A 10,363-nucleotide genomic window follows, 5' to 3' on the forward strand; every position below is an offset into this window, starting at 1 on the left:
TCATCCATCTCATCAGAACTGATTCAAATGTATTCTTTTTAATGGCTGAGTAATACTCCATTGTGTATATGTACCACAGCTTTCTTATCCATTCATCTACTGATGGACATCTAGGTTGTTTCCATGTCCTGGCTATTATAAACAGTGCTGCAATGAACATTGGGGTACATGTGTCTCTGGCCACAGTCACCATTCCCAGTGAATTTGGAGCCCAAGAAAATAAAGTCCGTCACTGTTTCCATTTTTCTCCACCTATTTGCCATGAAGCAATGGGACTGGATGCCATATCTTAGTTTTTTGACTGTTGAGTTTTAATCCAGCATTTTCACTCTCCTCTTTCACTTTTACAAGAGGCTCTTTAGTTCCACTTCACATTCTGCCATAAGGCTGGTGTCATCTGCATATCTTAGGTTGTTGATATTTTTTCTGGCAATCTTGATTCCAGCTTGTGCTTCATCCAGCCTAGCATTTTGCATGGTGTACTCTGAATATAAGTTAAATAAATAGAGTGACAGTATACAGCCTTGACGTACTCCTTCCCTGATTTGGAACCAGTCTGTTCTTCCATGTACAGTTTTAACTGTTGCTTTTTGATCTGCATACATATTTGTTAGAAGGCAGGTAAGGTAGTCTGGTATTCTCATCTCTTTAAGAATTTCCCACAGTATGTTGTGATCCACACAGTCAAAGGCTTTAGCATAGTCAATGAAGCAGAAGTAGGTGTTTTTTCTGGAATTCTCTCACTTTTCCTATGATCCAATGGACGTTGACAATTTGATCTCTTGTTCCTCTGCCTTTTCTAATTCCAGCTTGTACATCTGGAAGTTCTTGGTTCACCTAACTGTTGAAGCCTAGCTTGGAAGATTTTGAGCATTACTTTGCTAGTATATGAGATGAGTGCAATTATGCAGTAGTTTGAACCTTCTTTGGGAGGGACTGGCTGTGGGGAAAACTGGGTCTTGTTCTGGTGGGCAAGGCCATGCTCAGTAAGTCTTAATCCAATCACTGCTGATGGTGGGGCGGTGCTCCCTCCCTCTAGTTTGGCCTCAGGTGGTAGTGGTAATAGCGATAATGGCTACCTCCTTCAAAAGGATTTATGCAAGCATGCCGTGGCTCCCAGACTGTTGTAGTCAGTGCCCCTGACTCCGCAGCAGGCCACTGTCAACCCAGGCCTCCATCAGAGACTTCCAAACACACAAGGCAAGTGTGACTCAGTCTCTTGTGGGGCCACCTCTCCTTTCTCCTGGGTCCTAGTGCACACAAGGTTTTCTTTCTCCCCTCCAAGAGTCTGTTTTCCCAGTCCTGTGGAAATTCTGTACTCTAGTCCCACTGACCTTCAAAGTCAGATTCCTTGGGGATTCTCATTGTCTTTTCCTGATCCCCAGGTTGGGAAGTCTGATGTGGGGCCTAGAACTTTCCCAGCAGTGCGAGAACTTCGTTGGTATAATTGCTCTCCAGTTTGTGAGTTGTCTGCCTGGCAGCTCTATAGTGGGGCTAATGGTGACCTGCAAGAGGACTTATGCCATACGCGGCCTCCCAGCACTGCTGCTGCCAGAGCCTCTGCCCCTGCAGCAGGCCACTGCTGACTCATGGCTCAGGGAAGCCCCATGGGGCCACTGCTGCCTCCATGGGGTGGAAAAGATTCAGACAGGACTGAGGGACTGAACAACAAATTGGCAAGAGGAGAGGAAAAGGCGGGTCACGGAAGGCTAAAGTGGACCAGGTGCCAAGGGGGGCAAGGAGCAGGGCTCACTTGAGTGGAGGGGGAAGGGAGGAGTAGAGGTGGGAGCAGGGAAGGACAGAAGAGGAAGGGAGGGAGGGCAGGGTCTGACAGGAAGGGCGAGGCGGGGGGCTGGACACAGGGCAGGAACACATGGTGCAGAGATTATAAATTCACAGGTGCGAGGACCTTCCTTGGCTCTGATCACTGAAGAGGAACCAGACAGCACAGCCATGCTGGAGGCGCTGGGCTCCCTGGCGGCTGCCCTCTGGACCACGCTCCGTCCTGGCACTGTCCTACTGGGGGCCTTTGTCTTTCTCCTCTTTGTTGATTTCCTCAAAAGGCAGCACCCAAGGAACTATCCGCCAGGGCCCCTGCGCCTGCCCTTCATAGGCAACTTATTCCACCTGGACTTGGGGAAAGGGATCGTGGTTCCTCAGCAGGTAGGAGCAGGCGAAAATGCCCAGGTGCACCCTGACCTGCAGGACCAGGGCCACTCTGGGTACTGAGGGTGGGAACATGGGGGTTCTGAGGCTAAATTGGTCACCCGAGTACATCCTGCCTCTCTCTTCTCCCCAGCAACTGGCATGATTCAACCGGTGCTTTGTAGGGATGAAATATTGTTAACTGTTTACTATTTAAGTGTGCTAGACAAGATATGCTTTGGGGGGATGGTGGTGGTGCAGGTTTATTGTACAAAACAAAAAGAGCTTCCTGGTCCATCTGAATGATGGAAAAAGTGTGAATATTGAACTGTAGCACTCAAACGAAGCCTCACATGCTGCCAGGAGCTTTGTTGCTGTTTAGTCTTCTCCAGCACCACAGTTCAAAGACATCAGTTCTTTGGCATTCGGCCTTTTTTGTCATCCAGCTCGCTCATCTGTACGTGACTACTGGAGCTTAGTCATCTGCATAATTTCTCGCATGTCAGGGATCCTTGGATAGAGTATGGTTCAGAACCCACTCTGCATCCTCCGTAAATCTTTTTAATTGACCAAGTGACCCTTTGTCTCTTTGTCTTTTTCACTCGAGCCTCAAGTGTAACAGACACAATACGTATTTTAAATCATTTAGTTATGTCTTTTTACATATTACCGGGACATTCTATTTAGAGCATAGTCACTTTGTCTTTTTAATATTATTATCCCTGGTGGGGGGAGGGTGGAATGCTAAGCCTTCGCTCTTAGAGCTTCTGTTTCCCATGTGTAAAATGGTGATACTGCTACCTAAGTCCTTACCACTTTTCAACTACATTGTTCCCATCCCTACCAAGACAGAGCCCCGACCTTCAGGCTCCTCCATCTGCAGTCACTCTCAAGTATTCATTTAAAAATGTCATCCTCTGCCTAGGTTTTCTTAGTGCTTCCTGCTGCTTCGCAGAGTTCATATTCCTTAGGAAGCCACATGGATCCCTTCTTTCCACTTTATAGTCTTCTCCCCTCAGGGCTCCCTAACTGTGGCCACCCTGAATTCCTTAAAATTCCCTTCAACACCCTATACTATCTCAAGAATCTCTCCCAATACTCTCTTTTTTCCTGCCTCTCAGGACAGATACCTTCATGACAGGCAGCTCTGTGGAAGGTGGTTGTGATGGTGAAATAAAAGGAATGCTCAGTGTTAACATAGCTTATAGCTGGCGCTCAACAATTAATAGGTCTAGTTCCCTAGGAATGTCTGGAAAAGTTTAAACGCAAGCCTGTGTTACAAAGTTCAGATGCAGACGACTTTACCAGTTTCTGGAAGAAACATCCCATTGGTATTACTAAGTGATAGGATTAGTATTTAGAATATTAAAGTCCTAAACCCTTTCTAAGAAATGTGTTGTTTTTCAATATTGTGAAATATTCTTGTTTTCTTTCTGTTAAATAATTTCCAACTAGAGTCCATTAGGACAAAGGGCATACACTGTGTGATTTCAACCTTGAACAAATATGTGAAGGTTGTTTTTATGACCCATCATAGATACCTGAAACAATATGCTATTGTTCAGAGGAGTGTTCTGTACTCTGTGTCAGGTAGACCTTATTAGATGTTTGTGTTGTTTAAGTGCGTCTGTACCCTTGTTGATTTCTTATCTACTAATTCTATCAATTACTATAAGAGTCCTGATATCTGCAACTGAAAAATACAGGTTTGTCAATGTGTTTATTCATTTCTGGTGTGTGTGTGTGTTGTCGTGTTGTATGTGTTAGTCGCTCAGTCATATCCAACTCTTTGTGACCCCATGGACTGTAGTCTGCCAGGCTCTTCTGTTCATGGAATTCTTCAGGCAGCAATACTGAAGTAGGTTGCCCTTCCCCTTTCAGGGTATCTTCCCGACCAAGGGATCAGTCATGTCTTCTGCATTGCAGGCCAGATTCTTTACCATCTGAGCCACCAATGAATTTGGCAGCTCTTTTATGGCATACACACAGACATTAAAATTGCTATGTCATCTTAGTGAATTGGTTATTTAATTATTACGTAATGTCTCTCTTTATCTCTGATGACTGTCTTTGCCTGAACTTTATCCTATATCACTACAACAGCTCTCCTTTGGTTAATGTTTGCATAGCATATGCTTTTCCACTCTTTCACTTTTAGCATATTTATATGATTATATTTGAAATTAATTTTTGTATATAACTTGTAGGTGGATTATTATTTCATTCTACCATGCTCTCTTTTGATTGGTGAATTTAGATCATATATATGTAGTGTATTTTTTGATGTGTGAACACTAAAGTCTACTGTTTTATTATTTGTTTTTCACTTTGCTTTCTATTCTTCTATTTCTCCTTTCTTCTCTTACTATGAGTCACTTAAACATTCTGTAAGAACCCCATTTTAGTGTATCTGTAGTGTTTTTGAGTACATCTCTGTATCCCACTTTAAGTGCTTGCTGTAAAGCTTACAGGCTATGCATACATAGCTTATTGCCTCATCTGATATTGTTTCCATTTTAAGGCTGAATAAACTGACTGAAATCTGTCAAATTATTTGCCTGTTATTCAAAATTGATAATGATCAAACAAGGACTTGCACCTAAGACTATTTGAACCCTACACACAATCTCTATTAGGCTACCCGACTTTTCTTGATATAGTTAATGAATACTGGATTTATTCTAAGGTTCATTTATCCAAGAGACATTGATGAAGTGCTTATCATATGACAGGTATAGTACAAGACAGTGTATGATATAATGTGTGGTATAACCCACATTTGGGTAACCAAATGAAATATCATTAGGTGGGTTCACTGTGATTGGGAAGCCGTGGGATAACCTCTGTAGAAAGTTGAAATACATTTGGCTGAACTTGAAAGGCATGTTATGCAAGTGGTTATATAAAGTGGAATAAAGTAGACAGGAGATTTTTAAATAGGGAAAAGTGACATGAGCTAAAGTGACAGAGCAGTGAAGAATAGGCCTATTTGTTTGGCATGATGAGAACCTTCCTTATTTTCTCCCCATTTTCTAAACTCTCTCTGTCATAGCTATGTGCCTTATTGAAAGAACATTCTGGAAATATGGAGAAATCTTATTGGCTATGGTGGGGAAATGATAGATAAGGTAGATAATTGTAGTATGAGGATATACATCAGGCTGCTTGTAACAAAAAGATTTCAAAATACAGTAGTGGAAAAAGGTTGAAATGTATTTGTCTCTCACAAGTAGAAATAGATGTAGGCAGGAAGACCAGTATACCAAGGCTGCTTTGTACCACAAGGTCATCTGAAAACTGCAGTGCTTCTGTCTTACTGCTCTGGTCCTGCGGCAGTGTCGTGTCTGAGTACTGTACCGTGACAAGAGGAAAACGGTAGATGATGAGAAGCAACTTTAAGGACAGGACCTAGAAGATGCATACATCACCACTGCTCACGTCCCATTGGACTCATGTGAAATTGATAGAGAAGTAACGTGGCCCCTTAACCCTAGGGAATTCATCATCACTCAGAAGAACAGAGGTATCTCCATGCTTTCATTTAAGGATGAGTCATACAGAGGAAGCTAGAGAGAGCCCTTCTTTATGCTCATTAATTAGGCTCTATATCTCTGTGCCTCTTTTTCTGGAATGTGGGAGACCCAGGTTCAATCCCTGGGTCAGGAAGGTCCCCTGGAGAAGGAAACGGCAACCCACTCCAGTACTCTTGCCTAGAGAATCCCATGGAGGGAGGAGCCTGGTAGGCTACAGTCCATGGGGTCGCAAAGAGTCAGACATGACTGAGCGACTTCACTTTCACTTTCTTTTTCTGAAAGCTGAGAATAAATTCTAGGGTTGTTATAAGAATTAAAAGTCATGAGTATCACTTAACTGCCAGAATGCCGAGCACATATGTGATGTTTATTTCTATATCTACCACCCTCTCCATTCTTCAGAACTTTATAGTAACAAATTCAAGGAAAAGCCAGCTTTTGGTTGCCTACCAGGCATCACTTGTCTGGCCTGATCACTGCATGAGCTCCAACCATCCAGTCTCTGGGCACTTCTTCCAAATCCTTTCACTAAAATACAATTCCAAATAGATCGATAACAAGAAATAATTTATTATTGATTTTAGTATTATGATCACTATTTTTGCTGGCCAAAATCTTGACTTTCTTTCTCCACTGAAGCCAAATAAAAGAGAAAGACAGAAGGTTATAGAAAGTTGGCCTTAACTCTCAGCCAACAGAGAGGGAAACACAGTAGGCTCAGGCCTCAAAAAGGGTTCCCATCCTCTGCCCCATGAGGAGTCTTCAGTTCAATCACTCAGTCATGTCCAACTCTTTGTGACCTCATGAACCGCAGCATGCCAGGCCTCCCTGTCCATCACCAACTGCCTGAGTCTACCCAAACCCATATCCATGAGTCCATGATACTATCCAATCATCTCATCCTCTGTTGTCCCCTTCTCCTCCTACCCTCAATCTTTCCCAGCATCAGAGTCTTTTCCAATGAGTCAGCTCTTCATATCAGGTGGCCAAAGTATTGGAGTTTCAGCTTCAGCATCAGTCCTTCCAGTGAATATTCAGGACTGATTTCCCTTAGGATGGACTGGTTGGATCTCCTTACAGTCCAAGGGACTCTCAAGAGTCTTCTCCAACACCACAGTTCAAAAGCATCAATTCTTCATCACTCAGCTTTCTTTACAGTCCAACTCTCACATCCACACATGACTACTAGAATAACCATAGCCTTGACTAGACAGACCTTTGTTGGCAAAGTAATGTCTCTGCTTTTTAATATGCTGTCTAGGTTGGTCATAACTTTCCTTCCAAGGAGTAGGCATCTTTTAATTTCATGGCTGCAATCACCATCTGCAGTGATTGTGGAGCACCCCAAAAAAATAAAGTCAGCCACTGTTTCCCTACCTATTTGCCATGAAGTGATGGGACCAGATGCCATGATCTTCGTTTTCTGAATATTGAGCTTTAAGCCAACATTTTCACTAACCTCTTTCAATTTCATCAAGAGGCTCTTTAATTCTTCTTCACTTTCTGCCATAAGGGTGGTGTCATCTGCATATCTGAGGTTACTGATATTTTTCCCAGCAATCTTGACTCCAGCTGGTGCTTCATCCAGCCCAGCATTTCCCATAATGTACTCTGCAAATAAGTTAAATAAGCAGGGTGACAATATACAGCCTTGATGTACTCCTTTCCTGATTTGGAACCAGTCTGTTATTCCATGTCCAGTTCTAACTGTTGCTTCCTGACCTGCATGTAGGTTTCTCAAGAGGCAGGTCAGGTGGTCTGGTATACCCATCTCTTTCAGAATTTTCCACAGTTTGTTGTGATCCACAGAGTCAAAGGCTTTGGCATAGTCAATAAAGCAGAAAGAGATGATTTTCTGGAACTCTCCTGCTTTTTCAATGATCCAGTGGATGTTGGCAATTTGTTCTGTTTCCTCTGCCTTTTCTAAAACCAGCTTGAACATCTGGAAGTTCACGGTTCATGTATTGCTAAAGCCTGGCTTGGAGAATTGGAACATTACTTTACTAGCTTGTGAGATAATTGTGCAGTAGTTTGAGCATTCTTTGGCATTGCCTTTCTTTGGAATTGGAATGAAAACTGATCTTTTCCAATCCCGTGGCCACTGCTGAGTTTTCCAAATTTGCTGGCATATTGAGTGCAGCACTTTCACAGCATCATCTTTCAGGATTTGAAGTAGCTCAACTGGAATTCCATCACCTCCACTAGCATTGTTCATAGTGATGCTTCCTAAGGCCCACTTGCCTTCACATTCCAGGATATCTGGCTCTAGGTGAGTGATCACACCATCATGATTATCTGAGTTGTGAAGATCTTTTCCGTACAGTTCTGTGTATTCTTGCCACCTCTTCTTAATGTCTTCTTCTTCTGTTAGGTCCATACCATTTCTGTCCTTCATTGTGCCCATCTATGCATGAAATGTTCTCTTGGTATCTCTAATTTGCTTAAAGAGATCTCTAATTTTTCCCATTCTTTGTTTTCTTCTATTTCTTTGCATTGATCACTGAGGAAAGCTCTTATCTCTCCTTGCTATTTTTTGGAAATCTGCATTCAAATGGGTATATCTTTCCTTGAGGAGACTAGGGGCTTATGTAAGATAAAGGTTCACAGTCATGAGTTGATGCTGAGGAACACAGGTGTTAGCATTTTTTTATTTTTTCTTTTGGCATTGTTTCCAAAACAGTCATAGGCTGGGGTCACTGACCCAGTAATTGACTCTGGCAATTTGGTGGTCCTGTGGCCTTCTCTCTGATATGTAGAAAAGAACTACAAGATGAGGAGAGAGCTGGAAGGGTGAGCACCAGACAGAGGAAGTATTTAGCACAGAGTCAAAGGAAAATAGGTGTGAAATGTAGCTCCTGCAGAGAGCTAGGTGGCAGAAAAGTAAACTTGGTTACAGTTATTGAATTAGGAGGGCAGAAAAGCAAACTTAGTTATGGACATGCAGAGTTAGGAACAGTTGGGTGGTGCTAGTGACAAAGAAGATTTCCCTGGTGGCTCAGACAGTAAAGCATCTGTCTACAATGCGGGAGACCCAGGTTCGATCCCTGGGTTGGGAAGATCTGCTGGAGAAGGAAATGGCAATCCACTCCAGTACCATTGCCTGGAAAATCCCATGGACAGAGGAGCCTGGTAGGCTACAGTCCGTGGGGTCGCAAAGAGTCATATATGACTGAGCAACTTCATTCATTCATTCAGTGATAAAGAAACTGCCTGTCAGAGCAGGAGATATGAGACATGGATTTAATCCCTGGGTCAGAAAGAGCCCCTGGAGGAGGGCATGGCAACCCACTCCAGTATTCTTACCTGGAGAATCCCATGGATAGAGGAGCCTGGCAGGCTACAGTCCATAGTATTACACAAAATCAAACATGACTGAAGCAAATTTGCATGCATGCACACACCCATGCAAAGTAAAAAAAAACTCAGAATGTTCAGGTCTGCACACTGTTCTCTTATCTTCATTATTTTCAGGAAAGGGAAAGAAAACTCATTCCTCTTTTTTTTCCCCCTTTTCATTGCAACACTATCACCAGAATCCTAATTTGTAATAGCTGTCATTTTATACATTTTGAAATAGAGACAGAGGGAATTTAAAAAGCTTGACTAAATCTCACACAGAAAGTACAAGTGGAAGCTGAAGACAAAGGGATTTGTATGACTTCAAAATCCAGTCTCTGAGGCACTCACCGTACCTCATCTATTCAGGTTTCTACATACAAGCAAAACAAGGCCTAAAGTGTTTCACTCGACATTAAGACATCCTTGGTCCAGCTCGCAGTACCTTGCCAGCCTGTATCCCATCTCTCTACACAGTGAGAGCTGTTTTTTCCGGGAACCTATCCTAGCCCCTGGGTCCCTTCTGTGCCTGTGGCACAGCCGCCACACACTCTCCCTTTCCCTTTCTTTCCCTTTGGCCCATTACTCTCATTCCCACTTTCACGCCGTCACATCCACGAAGCTCTAAGGTCCAGCACCATCTCAAGCCCGTGTTTCTGTCCTTAAATCTTACATAGTGCCGGGGACATTCCCTCTGGCCACCAACAGCTCTATCACATTGGCTAAGTTACTTCTCCATGACTCATTTTCCTTACTAAAACATGGATAAAATCATTAGTACTGCAGGGTGGTGTGAAGGAAATGAGACAAAAGGTGAAAGTAGTTAGCATGGCACCCAGTAACTGTGGTTGTCTGTGAGCACTGCCTTTCTTCTGCACATCATCCGTGTGCTCTTGTCCCATCTGTCCCCTTGAGCCAGTGCACGCATGTCGCTTTGCACACAGAGACCATTCATTCCCCACATTATAGAGTGGCTGTCTGACAGGACCCAGGGCACAAAGTGCATTTCACATTCTTGTTCTCATTCCTCCTCACAGAAACTATCTTGGTTCTGGAGTGTGGGGTTTTCCAGCACGCCGTTCTGCTTGTGGGATTTTGTTCCCTGTCCAGGGATCATACCTGGGTCCATGGCAATGGATGCCTAGTCTTAATCACTGAATTGCCAGGGAGTTCCCCCTCACAGAAACTCCAAGGGAGGAACAGTTTTCTACCTTTCACAGCTGGGGAGCTTAGGCTCCAAGAAAAGTGAAGCAACTATTCTGAAATCTCAGTTGTCAATCACAGAGTTAAGATGACTCCAGAACTAATGTTCACTTCTCCATATCTAGTCCCTGACTCAGAGTGACTTT

At 43.3% G+C, this 10,363-nt stretch overlaps 1 protein-coding gene across 1 annotated transcript in view; it reads left to right on the plus strand.

Annotated features, from left to right (window-relative positions):
• The first annotated feature begins 1,911 nt into the window (after window positions 1-1,911).
• Window positions 1,912-10,363, plus strand: part of LOC120857076 (cytochrome P450 2J2-like) — a 31,183-nt gene continuing 22,731 nt past the window's right edge. Inside the window, exon 1 of the mRNA XM_040232723.1 lies at window positions 1,912-2,163. Coding sequence (XP_040088657.1) covers window positions 1,954-2,163 — 210 coding nt within the window. The 5' untranslated portion in view covers window positions 1,912-1,953. The remainder of the gene's footprint in view (window positions 2,164-10,363) is intronic.

The sequence above is a fragment of the Oryx dammah genome, unplaced genomic scaffold (assembly GCF_014754425.2).
Source record: "Oryx dammah isolate SB20612 unplaced genomic scaffold, SCBI_Odam_1.1 HiC_scaffold_28, whole genome shotgun sequence".
In the NCBI taxonomy this organism is placed as follows: Eukaryota; Metazoa; Chordata; class Mammalia; order Artiodactyla; family Bovidae; genus Oryx; species Oryx dammah.